Genomic DNA, 16,609 nt, shown 5'->3' with positions numbered 1-16,609 from the left:
TGGACACGTCTTTTTGTGTTCCATTTAACCAGTTAATTACAATCAGCCACAACCCCCTATCCCCCACTCCGCTGCCTTCATTACCCACATTACCGTTATTATCGCTATGTTCTATTTAAGGGAACATTTCTTTCTATCCTGTGTGATTTGGATTAAAGAAGCTTTCCACACAAGATTAACTTAATAAAATAAGTGTGCGCCGAACATGGTGCTTATTCTTCACACAGAAAAAGAGTGGGGAGGCATGGCACAAAAATGAGGCATGCCCCATGAGTCGCAGAACACGGGAATTAATCTCCATCTGACAATGCCTCCACTGTGTGCCTGTCTCACTAAGCAACATGCTGTCCAAATAGTAAATACATTGCAAGGGCAACTCTGGTCAACAGGTCCTTTCAAGGTGAGTATGTATGGGTTAATTTCAGATTTCCTACTGCTGCCTCGGTTCCATATTCCTTGTGGCTAATCCCCATGGAAGCCAAGATGCCCCTGAGGAATGCCTGAGGCTTGATCCAGGGGCCATTTTGGCCAAGGTGTCTACTGAGTATCATTTCAACATCCCATCTCAGAACCAGCCACTGTACGAGTGGGCTGCGTCCACCACTCTTCCATGGCTTGGCCCTTGAGAAAAACAGGATTAGGTCTGAAGTTTAGTGCTCCACCTACTCCAGCTCCGCTAGCATTAACTGCGCCACAGTCACATCTTCAGGCCTTCCTCAGATAGGGCCACCTACATCATTCAGCCCAAATCTTAGGGTGGGTGATATTTGGCAATGAGTATTACTGTGTCACCAGAAAATCATGCACTCGTTGTCTTCATCAGTAAAACGCACATGAAAGAAATAATTGCCGCTTTGTTGGAAATGTATTTTTTATCAGAGAAAAGTGTTATTTCTCAAGAAAGCAAGTCTTGACTTCAGAGATATTTCTTGGCTGAGGAAGAGTTGAGACATTTCAAATTCCTTTTTGTGTACGTGGCATAAACATAAAGTTTTGTCCTTCATTAAGAAAAGCAAAACATGATTCATATGGAAAACTGAAGACAGAGAGAGAGAGAGAAAAAAGCAAAGCTTCTGTAACCCAATTTCTTCCTAAGACTGATTCACCAATGAAGCAACAACAAAAGAGGGAGAAAGATATTAGATTTAGAAAACAACTGGAGGCCAGGGCTTAAGATGCCCTGGCGGAGTTTGTGACTGGCTGGCTCACAGAAAATGGGAGTGCTTCTTTGGGACTGCCACTAAGTTTGTAGCGAGCTAAGTCAACACAAAGCCGGCACATGAATTATTCAAACGCAGCATTTTTAGAAATCCTTGTACTACAACAAGCTAAAGCTGTGGAAATTCACCCATGGAAGTGTTTTTTTTTTTTTTTTTTTTTTTTTTTGTCATTTAATCTCTACTTCTGATAAAAGAAGATATGTTTAATTTGTTTTCCAGCTTTTTAATTAGTTATTCCGTTTAAAAAAAATAATTATTATTTTTTGTTGGTTTAGGGAAGAGGGTGTAACACAAGTGCTTTTGGGTAGGCAATAGGCACTTTCGGTTTGGAGGCAGCTAAGGACAGAATGTAAGTCTAAAATTAAAGGATGGGTGTGGGCTGGAATACAAATCAGATCCATCCATATCTGTGTAAACTTCCAGGCCCTCAATGTGCTAAATCAACATTATCAAATTTGAGCTAAGGGCTTTGCATTCTAAAATGCAAAGTGCAACAGGCAAAAGACAAAATAACACATATCTGGACACCCTGATTTGTAAGGCACTTCATTTGAAGACAGTGGCTGGTATTTGAATAGCTTTACATAGAGTAGAGCAGAGCTATATTTTTCATGGGGTGGCCTATAGCTTCAAGCGCCACCAGACACTGCAAAGAGGTAAGTCAGGTTCAGGCACTGATCTAAAGTCAGTCGCAGTAGGGTAAGCAGCCTCTTATTCGCTCTCATTACAGATCCCAATGGAAGGGTGGGGAGTCTGTGTTTAAGGGGGATGCGTGTTGTTCCACACCTGCTGTTCACAGTCACACGGTAATAAGGGGGCCAGCCTGCAAACACTGACTGGAGCTTGGTGGACTGCGGCTGATGAGCCCGGGCTAATTCAGGGGTGATTATGTAGTTTACTGGACCACTAAACCTCTTTAAGCTTGTAATTACAGCCTATTTGAGGAGGGAACATTCAAAAGCAATTCAGCTGCGCCGTGCCGTGCCACGCCGACCGCAGCTGGAGGTGGGTTGCCGGCATTCGGCGGGGGAGTCTAATATCTGCTGGGATGGGGATTTTAGCACAGTCATTCAGGTAACATCATGGACAAAGAGGTACATGCCACCTCTGCCGGCCCTGTTCCTGAGAGCGCCTGCCAGTGGCTTTGCTTGACACACAAAATCAAAGCAGCTTGTGATCATTTAAAGCTGATAAAAACCCAAATTATTGTTTTAGTTATTGTCAAGAGTGCTGCCAGTGAAATGCAAAGCAGTGCTATTAATGCATGCTTCAGTACACAAGCTACTCCACCCTCCTGACTCCCAGTAGCCAAAACTGGGTTTGTTGAAGGTGGGGGCCGAGTGGCAGGAGCGGGAACTCCTGGTGCATTAAATGTTAAGAGAATCAGGTTACCATATTGCACCTTGACCAAGGAATCCTTTCCAATGCCTTTACTCTCAAGGAAATTATCCTTTAGCTAATTCCACTGAAATGCAATACTCAAAGGAAGCAATTTCGGAACTACAAAAAAAATTCTAATAACCTGTGCAATATTATTATGTTATTATCATAATTACCCTTTTGCCCTGGCCATTTTAATTAATGTTCAATGAAAGGCCTGAGGGGGAGGAGAAACCTGGTCACGGTTGGAAAAGCGTTAAAAGAAGCTAAAGGCATTTTACAATTGTTCCCTTATGTCATTTCACTGTCTCCATAAAATAAGGGCAGAGTGAAGGAAGGAAGAACACAGAAATGTATTTCTTTTCTCCTACCTCTTCTTTCTTCCATTCTCTCTCTCTATCTCTCTTTCACTGAGCGGAAGATGGATCTTTCTCCATCGGTGCACAGCTTATACAAATCAATGACTTAATCTGTCGTAACAAACAAGTGAGCAGTGCCTTGCCTCTTTTTGGTTCCTTTTTCATCACAGCTAAAACACTCTGCTGATAACAGAATGAAGAATAAAAAGGCCCATGGACCAACACTCTCATCCTCTCTGTTAGTGACCTCACTTTCTATTAACGTGTGAATCTAATCTGATGAAATGTGGTTCAAGACACACATTGCAGATTCCTCACACAGAAGGGAGTGATCCCCTGGCTGCACGCAGCAATCTCCATGGGGACGACATGGATCAGCAGGTGCTCTCAATGCAACTCCCATGCAGCCATGCATCCCTTATTGCGACAGGAAACACCATGCACTCAGCGTGGCAGGAAAAGGTCAAGATCCACTATCGGAGCTAAATGGAGAGAATCCTATTCAATAGTTGAATATATGCCAGGTACTGGATAAAGTTAAGGCAAATAAGACAAATCTAAGAGGTTTTAAGTGTCTGAGACCATTTCCCCTTTGTTCATCGCCTTGGGAAATCAATGACAACAAAGACAACGGCACTTTAAAAGGGTCTTGGATTCAGTGCACAGGACATGCTAGCTCCATTAAACAATTTATGCACTTACGCATGATGGTATAAAATAATTGAATTTGTCTCCCCGCCAAGCCAGCACACTTAATGATACACTATAGACTATAAAATGCTTGCCCTCTCTTTTTTTCTCTTTCAGACCACTCCGCTTGGCAAAAAAAAAATGGAATGGGAAAACGCAAAATAATGCTGTATCAGTCAGGTGTGTGTGATACTGATGCAGAAATTAGCTTGTGTGTTTTTATATGTGTGTACTGATTTCCAGACATATTGCCAGACAATTATTCTGTTGATGCCCTGTGACTTCTTCACAAAGGGGGAAAAAAGCCCCATCAAGAAGCCTGAGGGTAGTGCCTTTTCCTCCTGAAGAACTGTTTGTCCCCAGATGAAAAGCACAATGAGCTCAGAGCAGCACGCATGGCTGAGATTACAAGTAGGAGGAACCGAATTGATAAATTAGTTCAGCAAACGTGCAAACTGATTACCACGTCTTTGCTGCCATATAATCCATCAGGCATACACTGGCGAGCACATACACACAAACAGAGAGAGCCAAGAGTATCTGGGACAGACTGCTGGAGCTCTGCTCTGTGGGGGAATGCTTTGCAGTGGCTGTAAGTAAAAGGTATTGAGCTGCTGACTGCAGGCGGAAAGATCCCTGAGCACTGAAGATTACAGCATAGCTAGGGTAATTCAGCAAAGCCTGGTCTAAATCAACACGCGTATAACCATCTAAAAACACCAATGGACCTTTATAATACCATAGCTAAACCCTGGCCAGCTGGACACCTCTGATTAAGATGGATTACAGAACAGAGCATGCTGGACTGACACCCAAAGTTTCAAATTGGCAATGCTGTATAATATAGACTTAATAATACAGACATCTAAACATTGTTGTCTCCACTGTCCTTATGTCACCTCTGGCTGTACCCTCTGCCATTCCCAGCATTGGCAGTTGTGGATCAAGCATCTACAATAATACCTGATTAACAGCCTCCCTAAAATGCCCTATTTGTCCATCCCAGTGACAACTTAACTAACACTACTGTGGTCACCAACACTAGGTGCATAGTGGATAGCTAAATGGAATGTACTACACTTCAGGATACTTATACTTAATTCCTCAGTTGGCTTCTGAATTTATTTGACTGACAGACTTCTCAGGAGGTGGTGAATATTAGAAAACTTTGTACCACACCTGAGCTTCAAGGTTCCTCTACGGCCGACAGTGCGTTTTAATGGGATTTACTCAGAAACTAAAACAGAGAGCAGACTTTCTCATGTTAAGGCAATGGCTGGTATGCAAACAGGATATCATTCAGGCCTAGCATGATCTCACACTAAACAGACTCTAGCTGCTAACTCTTCACAAGTAGCTGATAATGAAATACAATACTGTTATAATATAGCAGGCCAGCGTATAACTTTCTGACAACGTAATGAATCTGCCCAAGAGTGCATGTTCACAAGCTGAATGGATGGAATTCAGTGAGGCCCACCTGTGTGCTTCTGGAAAATGTAGTACATGAACACTATCTTCTCCGATGACGTGGCTGCAACAGTGGCTGACCCTCTGGGCATTATAAAATTGTCAGGTTCTTGAGAGCAGTGAGGAAGACTTATAAGAGAGTAAGACTGAGGGACAGCTCTTATCTGGACCATTTATGCTCTAACTGCCTTTCAGGGATGTTACAGAGGAAGGGAACCAACTCACTGGGTAGGGACGCAGAAAGAGCGAGTGGTGTCAATTAAACATGGCTCTTTCTTTGTCCAAAGGTGCAGCTGATGTAGGGGACGCCATGGTGGGCTTGGGTAGAAAAAGATCTACTGATGTGGTGCTCATCAATCATGGCACAGATGGCTTGTGAAAGGCCGTGTCAGCAGTGACAGATCAGCGTCCATCCACCTCTCCTTGCACCATGTGGAGTTTACCAATTCGATCCATTCTGTCCATGACACACCAATGCCTTTTATGCTGTCACCCTGGAAGCCTTGCCAATGATGGATATACAGTCTTTTTCCACCCTCTCTCTCTTTCCCTCTCTGGAGGTGAGGGGTGGGGGTGCAGGGGGTTGACTATCCACAAAGACCAGCCCTAAAGAGTTGCCTGCCCCACATCCCAGGGGCCTGTCAGTGGGGTAATTGATGATGTTTTCATTACAAGATGTGGAAGCAGGGGGGCACATCCTGCCTCAATGGGCAGCCACAGCCCTAAGATTGACTCAGCTGCCTCTTCTTTGACACCAACTTTTATAAAAAGCATCAAGTCATTGCTTCCAAATGTCTCACACACATAAATAAACATGTATCCTCTCTCTCAAACAAAAACACCACGGAGACCAAAACAGCTACAACAGCTGATGTAGAGTCCCAGTTGGCTGCAGGAAACACGGTAAAATGACAAAGACACAGTTCAGAGGAACAAAGTACAGAAGGCGGCAATATTATTATTTTTATTTTTTTCAAAGATCCAACAAAGCTTGATCCACACTGTCTGAGGAATTCCTTCAATTTCAATTTTGTGGCGCCTCCAGTACTCACTGCTACTTAGATGAAATTAAGAAATAACCAGTGACCTTAAGCTGCTAAATTCAATTTGCAAATATTAATCTGCATGGACTTTCTGCTCTTGTTAAAAAAAAAAAAAAAAAAAAAAATATATATATATATATATATATATATATATATATATATATATATATATATATATATATATATTCACTCACTCAGAGCTCCAGTTTCTTAGGAGTGACTGGCTGCGGCCATTTGATTTGTGTTGAGGTTTGGAATTTTGTAATAAAGGTGAGAGAAAACTTGAGAGTAGTGCCAACACTAGGGTTGCCATGGGTGTCCAGTGCACTGACATCCAAGGGCTTAGGCAATAAACAACCGCGGACTAACAGCATCTGAGATCTGGCTGGCCTCTGACCTCTAATGGATGTCAACACGCAGCAGTACTCCATTTCGCAGACAAATATTAGGATGTTATGTAAAGTTAAGCACTATGAATAAGACTGCATTTTTATTCAGCTTTTTAAGAAATGTGGGTCTGTCTTTTTCATAGTAATATAATTACAAACGCTCATATTTTGCTATGCAGTACATTTACACCACATATATTCCATATATAAGTTCCTAGATTTTGATTAATGTGGGAGATATGTGAAAGTAAATTAACTTGACTTAAAAAGTAAATTAAAATGGACATGTAGGAAAATTCATGGCTTTGTGCCAAATGTATGACTCCCTGCCAGTGTTGTTTTAAAGTAAAACCGAGAAGTCCAGCCTCTTGAAAACCCCTCTGTGTTTTCCAAGCACTATTTTTTTGAGGAGTTCATATGCTGAACATCTGTAATTTTGCCCAGGAAATCATCAGCAGGCCAACTCAAACCCGACTCTCTCCCCCCGACTCCAGCCTCCAACTATGGGGCAACAAATTCAGCCCAACTCCCCAAAGAGGACACAGCCCGCTCCCCCTCCAACTCAGGGCCCTCTGCACGATTCAGTCTATCGAGTGCAGAAATGAATTATAGCATTTTTCACACCTGGTTCTGCTCAAAATGCTACACAGTTGAGGTTTGGCAAAATGTGCTCCCAGCGAGTAAGAGAAAAACAAGAATGTTGCCTCCACCAGAATTGTTACATGTGTGTGAAGAGGGTGCTAAATTGGAGCCTAATTGCATTAAAAGCGATTATGCCTTCCAGTTTCATTTCGAACACGAGCAGCACGTAAAATGGGGGGTGGGGGGAAACGGGTGATTGCATATTGTGCTGTGGTTTGCTTTTTACGAGCTGTGATAGAGGCTCCCTCCCGTTCTCTGGTTCTGTGTACAAACAGAATGAAGCTTAGTGCCTGGCGTGCCAGCCTAATATTTGGTTGTTCCAGGATCGGTCCTCACTGTGGCTGCATAGCAACAATCTGAAGCCTGGCTTTCATCTAATTACTCTATCACATAATTTAGCAAATTGCCCTTTCACTAGGGAGCTGAGTGCAAAAACATAAGCACAGCGGGATTTGGGGCAATGGCTTCCGTTTATTACTCATTTCTTGTTAAATTAAACAAGAAAATACTGTTTGTGAGATAGAGGGTGAAAATCAGGAGGGAACAAGGAATGGGAAGGAGGGGGGCAAAGAGTCCAATTTCACGGCCACAGGAACAGGAAAGCTGCTCAGTGCACCCAGCATTCCTCTCCAGGATGCCTGGCACAATCACACTATCTTTGTTCAGATAAAATAAAAAAACAAACAACAGTTAAAGCAGGAAAAATAACAGAAGTTTAGGGCCACTTGTTTTGTTTTTGTTGTTGTTTTTTTACTTCACCACAAAGTTTATTGGAATGTGTTCACACCAGTTTACAGCATGCTAAAACACTGAGTGGCAAGCAATTAGCTAGCATCTCTCTCTTTTTCTCCATACTATTCTCAGACCTGCAAACGCCCGCTTCCACTTGCCTCGCAAGCCGGCTAATAACCGGGGACTGAAAACAACTGATTAAAGTGCAGCTTCAGGGTGTTGCTACCCCATAAGCCTTCACCGTCTCCTCTGTATCTGTCTCCGTTCCGCTTATTGTTTTCCTCTCCTCCTCTCTTCCACCGAATGGCTCGTCAGAATAATCTTGTACTGCCACCCACTTCACGCTTCCGTCTCAGCACAATGGCTTCGCTGGTTGATTCATGTGACATGCAAAGAGTGCATTCTTGCTGCGGTTGGGCCGTGAACTGCGAGACACATATGTAATCTATATTTCTCTGAGACAGAAGGCTATCATCTGTGTGTGTTGTTTGTGCTGCTTGCTAATTGCCACTGGCTTTATCTCCAAGGGCCAGACCTGAAGACTGTTCCTTCACACATCAATTCAGAGGAAAAGGGACATCAGAGGTTGAGCAACTACCTCTTCCATCAATCCCATGCTTTTCCTCACATCTTTTTGGCCCCACTTGAGGCTTTCTGACATCCTTTGAGTAAAAAGCAGTTGGAGACGTAAGGCGAGACGACTGCATTGTCCGTAAGGTCAGTCATCTGTCCCTAACGTGACTTGTGTTGTTTTGTTCCTCACACAAATGCTGAGCTGTCAGAGTGAAGCGTTCGGAGCAGGGAGTGAAATAACTCTAATTTCCCAAGTTTGCTGTAAGGAGTGCTGTGAAAACCTATTTACATCAGAGACTGAAAGTGTTTCCATTTATGTTTCGATCTGAATCTCTGTTTTTGTGTTAAAGTCAATGTCCTCTCTCTCTTTAGGTCTGTCTCTCAATCTATCCCTGATTTTCTCTCACACTTTCTTCTCAGACAATCTTTTAGCAGGAACTCTGATGCCATTTTATTGGTTTCTCTATTTTTTTTCCTTCTCACACACTGAGTTTTAAGCAATGTTTACACTGGCAATGAGATGCACAGCAATAATAAATCATTTTCACTAAACTGGAGTTTTTTGTAACATGGGCAATAGCAATGGTTGGCGATACAGTTAAATAGTTCAACTTTGTATGAATAAACTTGGATATATTTATGTGACTACTACTGAGAGTACAGAAATGGATCTGCAGCCTGATGCATCCTGCTTGCTACGGTGCAAAAAATACTATGTCTGAGTGCTTAAATGTAATAGCACTTTTCTTTCCTTTCCTTAACAATCAACATGATTTAAGATATACAGAGCATGAATGAAAAGTTACATCAATACGTTTAATACTTAAGGTTTAAACAATAGTAAGATAAGTGTAAATAAGCCTTACCTTAACCCCACCTTACCTTTACACTAACCCTAACCATATATATATATATATATATATATATATATATATATATATATATATATATATATATATATACTTTCAAGCTGTCCTAAAAATATATATATACTTTCAAGCTGTCCTAAAAGGGCAGTCAGATTTAGCAAACTTCCTTGTGACAACTTTTCCTTAAAGTATAATTCAACACAAACACTTGAGACAGAACAAGCCCTCAATGACACACATATTGTCCACCATATTGGTCAACCAAGACAAACAGGAAACTAAATCAGTCTGTGCTTTTGTGGGTATTCCACACTGTTGTGTGTGCGTGCCTGTGTGAACTCGCAAATGGCTTTCTTTTCACACACCTTTCTCCTGGGGCCGCTAAAGGTGGTAGTTGGTGGGGGTTTGAAAGTATGTGTGTGTTGGGGGCATGCTTGGGGCAGGTGAAGTTCTGGGGTGCTTAGGCGCATTTCTGTGGCACAGATGTAGGAATGGAGCCAGCATGTGGGGGCTTTTGGCACTGATCAAATGGACTCCCATTTGACTCCAGTTTGGTTAGAAACACATTTCCTTTCAACACGTTGCTGAGCCATAATAGCTACTTCAGTCATAAAGCGTAAGGCAAACAAACGAAGGCTTAAGTAATATGTTTATTGAAAATACACCTACGTGAACATTTTTACTGTCTTTAATTAGGAGACATTATTATTATGAGTTGTGCAGAGTGTGCATGTGTGTATGTGAGCGAGAGACAGGCTGGAAGAGGTGTGTTAAGCCTGCGAGAAGGGTAGATATATGGAGATAAGTGGTGTCTTGACAGCACTCCGATTACTTTGTGGTAAATGAAATAGAGGAAGTGAAATCCATCAAAGCAAGAGGAAGAGCCAACCACATCAATGGCCCATGCTGCTCTATCACTTCTCTATAGCAGGTGTGGATAGCCACAATAAGAGAACTAACCACCAGTCCCAAAAACACATTCAACTAACCAGCTAACTCAGTTTTGATCGTGACTTAGATGTTCAATTTCGCCAAAAAGTATTTAGATGCTTACACCACTTGGTTTAAAATGTTACTACAACTACTATAGTATTTATTTTGAACATCATATAATTTGTTTCCCCACAGCCTAACAAAATTGGTGTGATGTTTTCTTATAAAATTAAATGACATCCCTACATCTTGAAATGTCACGTTAGTGCCCAAATATTTTTAGGACCACTGTATGTACCTTTTCCCTATCTCCAGTCTTCAGACGAACAAAAATAACGAATAAACAATAAAAGTTGAATGAATGGAAAATGACAGCTTACTTCTGTATCATCCTATCTCTGCTATCTTTAGCTTGAGGCTGTTTTTTCCCTTTTTCTTCTTTCTTGGCTTAAAACTTAGTGTGTGGTTAAGGTTAGGCAAGATAAAGTAAATTGTGTGTGTGAGCAAGCATGTGCATAGCATTAGCACTACATTTGACCATTTCAGTGGCTTTGAAGTGCAGCATGCAGTATGAAAGAAAGTAGAAAGCTCAAAGAGAAGCAGGAAGAGGAAATATCACTGTACTGAACTCACCGTCAAGTGCTGGAAGAGCCATGCCCTCATGATGTTGGTCGCCACTTTAGGAAAGATACCACGTTTTTTATTCCTCTTCTTCTCTTTGTCAGGGTCATCATCGTCTCCTGTGCTGGGTGATGCCACACTGTTGTCCAATCCGTCACCTTTCAAAATACACACCACGTACACACAGGAATCATTTAAATGGTCAGTTACTCACTCAACACTATTATTATTAAGTTTTCCAAAAATTAAGTAACAGGTTAAGTTGGCAACATCAGTGCTTCTGTATTATAGCTTTGAAGCATCACGTCTGAATGCATTCATTTTTAATACTTTTATAAATAACCCCCATTTCTCATCCCCCACACAATGCTCAGAGAGAGAGAGAGAGAGAGAGTACAATGGACTTGTAAGGTCGCATTTTCCCCCTGCCTTCCAACACAGTGAGTCACCAAAGAATTGAGAATGACAGAGAGATTTAGTCTTCATTATCCCAGCAAAATATTGATTGAAGCTCGCCCCAGTGTCTTTTTACCTCAGGTGGGGGAGTTACACATTATGAAAAAGAGGAAGGGGGGGGTGGATATGGCTGCCGCACAAAACGGCATCTTTCAAATAGCTGCATTTTAATAACAATGCTGCATGGGTGCTTGCAGCAACCTGTGGGTGCTCGATAAGGCTTTATAATGGGCAGTTCAACATACCAGAGCAGAGGAGTTGGCTTACGTCGCCTTTTCAAGGTTCATGTTGCCGGTTTGTTTGCATATGCTGATTTTATTCCGATCCCCAATTATTGAACGTATTCTCCCTCAAATACAGCCCAAATATGCCACCGAGAAGACTTCTGATAATTGTTATTAAGAAGCCACGATTCAGATAATAAACCATAAAAGAAACACGAGCGAGGCAAACAACTGCACACTGCAAGGGTTTCAATAGCGGAGGCACAGGAATGGAGAGAGTAACTTATTGATTACGTATAAAGCACTTCCAAAATCCCCAGTGCTATTCATGCAGAGAGATTATGGTGGGTTAACTCTTTCTCTCGCTGTAGCTTTCAGTCAGTGACATAAGGCACCTGTATCATTGATAATTAATGGAAATGTCTGCAGTAATCCGGTTGGAGATAATTTTTTTTTTCCCAGCTCTGTGCATCAATAGAATAATCAAGGGTCTAAAAGAGTCTTTGCTCCCCATTACCTCAGGCAAAAGAACTCCTGAAAGCATGCCTTGCGGGCACCTGAATTATATACGCCATTAGGAGAGCGAAGTCTTTCTACATTCCATATAAAACACTCTGCCAACCTTCTCTGCCTAGGAGAGAAGCCCCAGAAAAGACTGAGACTTTTAAGTGAAGTCTTATGTAGATACAATGCCTTTGCCTTTTACACAAGGGCACTTTCCCTCAGTCAGTCACTTACTGAGAAACTGACCAGAGCTGAATCACCATCCCCAACACACAGACACAAGAGAAAAATATATGTATATATATAAGATGTCAAAGGAGAGTTTCAATTACATCATTAATTGTTGTAAAAAAAATCTAAACAAAAAACAACCCTGGCTTGGAGAGCAGTTTGTTTTCCGACTGTTTTTAGGCAAATAGAACTTCCCAACTCCCATCTGGGAAAGCAGTGGCACCGCTGGTTTGTAATCTAAGACACCATTTTCATTAGAAGCAAATGCTCCAAATCCGGTGTAAAGACTAGTTTGTGTTCAGCAAAGCCTAAAATAATAAACCCAGGGCTTGTCCCATGTGAGTTAGCAAAACAGAAGCAAACACTGGATATCAGGTCAGATGGAGGAAGAAGAAGGGGGGGTACGACAAACGAGTAAAAGAGGGCAGGGGGCGTTTGAGTGATGTCTGAGGTAACTGTTGCGTGTGTGCTCTCTTGAGCTTTTGTCTTCCGCCTCTTCCAGCCATTTTGAACTATTTAACCTCCCTTCCCCAATATTTTTCCTTAAAAACTGACCTTTGTTGGCCTGGACCTTCAAGGCAAACGAGGGGGAGAGAAACGAAAGCTGTCAATTTTATTGGGATTTCCAGTTTTGATGCAATTTGATACCAATTCAACTCATGTCTGGGACTCATGTAAAACGGTTTACAAGCAAAAGAAGATTTTTCTGACTCGTTTCTCAGTGTTTACAGAGTCTAGGGGCTATCACAGGGATATGGGTTTTCTCAGGATACCTATTTTAGTGTGTCAGGAAGCAGTGTGTGCTTACCACTGTCAATTTTATTGGTTTTTCCATTTTCGATGCAGTTCAGCTTATTCGTCTAGGGCTAATTTTGCATCTATATTAGCACCAGAGTGTAGGCACAGGCATATAGCAGTTTTCTATACGACACTGTTGTGTCAAAATGTCAGCCCATTGCCGAGCTTCTGCACTCTTCCCGCGCCAAATGAAGACGAGTGATGGCGGCGAGACTGAAAAGGTGGAAATAATCATAAAAATGATGCTAGTCCATAAACAAGCTCACAGCCTCATTAGTCCAGCAGCAGGCTCCACTGGCAGATTTATGCGCCTTTTCGCTGATGCCATGAGGAAATGCCACGGGCGAACTTTGGCCAACTGCTAATGGGTTATGACAGCGTCTTAGCAACTACTGCAGGGAGGGGGGATGCTCGGTCCGGTTTGCCACAGACAGAGAGGAAAATGTCATCTCATCTGGCCATGTGTGGTGGAGTCTATGCAGCAATTAGAGAGCAGGCCAGTGACTGGAGCAGGCCAGAGGCTGAGGAGGATGCCCCGCGGCTAACCAGGGAGAGAATTTTTTATGACCCCCTCGTACACGCGCACACAGCCTGTGACGCTCTAGCTGCCTGGCTGCTGATAAAATCAGGTTAGCTTCCCAACATGCCTTTGTCAGCCAGCTCTTCTGATTGGCTCATCTGCTCCATCTCGATTCCAGTCTCCTGCTCTCTCAATCTCTCCAGCCGTCTCTCTCTCTTTCTCTCTCTCTATCTCCACCACTCTTTCTTACTCACTCAAGGCGCTTTCTGACATTATCAGAAAGATGTGGGCTAATCTGTTATGATCTGATTACTCAAAAAGGACACTACCTGTTCCTCTCGCCTTGTGCATCCAAAACTCCAAAGTGTCAGCCATTTTTCTGCTGCTTTACAAATTAGCAGAATGGCACTTCCGATCCATCGGGCACATTTCCATGTCACTATGTCAAGCGTTTATTTTCATGCTACGATGAAGTTGACATGACGTTTTTGAGATTGAGATCCACTACCTCTGCTGAAAAGACTATCTTAGGCTGGATGGTTAGGTCTAGACTGGGGGTTCCTATTAATCCTATAGAACTTTCAGAAGTTAAATTATGCAGCGTTTTTACCAATAGTGGCACCAAATTGAATAACAAAAACAACAGCATTGGATGAACCAATACGGTGAGTTTGGGCGTAGGGCTACCTGTTTGTCCAAGCAATGGAAACAGAGGAGAGTTATTTTTGGGAACATGCTTGGCATGTTGCATTTTCAAATGCACGTTATAGATGACTCAAATCCATCTCTGCTCTGTGGACCAGCAGTGCTGTCGATAATTGTGCTAAACCATATAACATTCTCATGCATTGTTAAAATTAAGTAAAAAAGTTACTGGCGTGTAGCACACATATACTCATCAACACTGATTTTTACTTGCATTTGGTGCTTGGGGAGTGTTAATTTTAGGCCCTGGTTATAAGTCAGGCTGTCAAAGCTCATGCAGTACAGCTTCTTGCCCAGTTTTAAGAAGTGTTTTGACAAAATGTTATTGGCCATGGTCTGATGGATGGGACCAAGGTGTGGAAACAGATTAGCTTTTGCTTTACACCACATTTTGGTCCATGGATGATTTCTAGGGCACCTCTGGCCTCTCCCTGTGGAGGGAGTCAGCCGACCTGTGCTGCTCTCTCCCTTAGCATTCAAACACACCCTGCACTACGGCTTTCCTGGTCTTGCAAAACCTCAGCCTTAAGGGCCTGCCATCCGCCTTCTTTTCACTATGCACACATTCACACACTCTTCATTCTAACACACACACACACAGAGTTGCATATAAAGAGAGTGGGCGAATGGGAAGAGGGAAGGGTCGGGGAAGAAAAGATAAAGCCGGGTTCATTGTATTCAGGCCATTCACATGGTTAGAATGGACCAGGCAGCGGGGGTTCTCTTTGCATGGGTCACAAGCGCCTCCCACCTCAAAAATATTCTGAACATGCAGGAATTCCTGCGGTATGATTCCCAACAAGAGACACTCAGATTAGCAGGGAGCTTGCCGTGCACGCTTGCCCCACCATACATTTTCTGTTCCTAAAATACATACAAACATTAGTAGCGGTCTGCTGACTGCAATCACTTGCTCCTCTAGCAAAATGGCCCGAGCTCTTCTAGTTTTTGACTTGGAAGGATAAATATGAAGGAAAGTTGAGGGTTTAATGAGATGCGACATGGTGGAAATGTGGCAGATCTTTAGTTTTGTTGACTCTTTTTGCCTCTTGATCACGTGTGTCTTGTGATATTTCCATGCACAGCTATGCATATTTGTGTATTTATGCTGAACTTGCTAAGATAACTAGTTTTTAGATATATAGTTATGTCGGAAAAAAAAATTGCTCTGTAAATATTAATCTGCGGAGAGTCATAATTACAATCCGTAATTACTCTGGATTCATTTTAAATAATGACAGTAAATAATGACAGTTTTAAATAACTGCAGGCATCTTAAATAATGACGGTGCTTTTTTGCCTCTCTGTTCTTATGCATATGATGACAATGACAGATCTGTAATTCATAATTTGGGGGGAAAAAAGAGCATAATTACAAGTCTTTCAGCCGTACCTCGTGTGTCTCTGTCATCCCCTCACAGCAGGGCTAACAGAGAGGGTAATAAGTGCATAATGTGTCTCATATTCGGTGTTATAATTCTTCTAATTAAACGGAGTTACCCGTGTGAGTCCTATAGCTGAGAGCTCCTCATGCATATTCCCAGGTCTCAGGGATCAGGCGGCTGACATACCCACAGGTGATGGCAAAAATGTCATTGCAAATGTTACGGCTCTCTTTCGTCCGTGTCTGTGTAGGGGTCACTTCCACTGAAGCCCCCGACACGTTGGAAAGCGTATGGAGGCCCAGGGGCAGAAACACAGCATTAAACTGAGGTCTCTCTCACTCTCTCCCCTTCCCTTCCCTCCTCCTCTTCTCATTCTTCCTCCAGTCCGTGTTTCGAGGGGGGAAACTGGTCAAATGAAAGTGTAGGGCCCTGAGTTTACCCTTTCATGTCAAGCACATTTACTGTGTAACTATTGATTTTTCTCCTTTTGTAATTTTTTTTTAATCTGAAGATATAAGGCGGGCAGAAAAGGCAGCTTGGTGAGGTTCAAACGGGAGCACTTTAAGAGTCCTCTGATTCCACTGAGGCAACACACACACACACACACACACACACTCACTCACTCACAAAGAGTATACATACTCTATTCTCCCTCTCTCTCTCTCTCTCTCTCTCAGACAGCTTTTGACACCTTCTCCAGGGCCAGCTTTGTTCGATATCCAGGCAGACCGGATGGCTGAGAGGAAAGTGTTTTTTAAAAAAGGAACATGCCTCACAACAAAAGCTAAGAGCCTTCGCTGGCTCGCAACAACAGCACTACTGCTGCAATCTGCCTGGAATTGAACTCATCTGAGCGCTTTTAAAC

At 42.5% G+C, this 16,609-nt stretch overlaps 1 protein-coding gene across 2 annotated transcripts in view; it reads right to left on the bottom strand.

The window, feature by feature from the left end:
- Positions 1–16,609, bottom strand: part of meis1b (Meis homeobox 1 b) — a 61,015-nt gene that overhangs the window by 22,277 nt on the left and 22,129 nt on the right. For both annotated transcript variants that reach the window (XM_026224546.1, XM_026224547.1), the window contains exon 8: positions 10,934–11,079. In XM_026224546.1, the coding sequence (XP_026080331.1) occupies positions 10,934–11,079 (146 nt within the window). The remainder of the gene's footprint in view (positions 1–10,933; positions 11,080–16,609) is intronic.

The sequence above is a fragment of the Carassius auratus genome, chromosome 38 (genome assembly GCF_003368295.1).
Source record: "Carassius auratus strain Wakin chromosome 38, ASM336829v1, whole genome shotgun sequence".
NCBI lineage: Eukaryota > Metazoa > Chordata > Actinopteri > Cypriniformes > Cyprinidae > Carassius > Carassius auratus.
The sequence above is the reverse complement of the archived record's forward strand: the minus strand, read 5'-3'. Positions and strand labels throughout refer to the sequence as shown.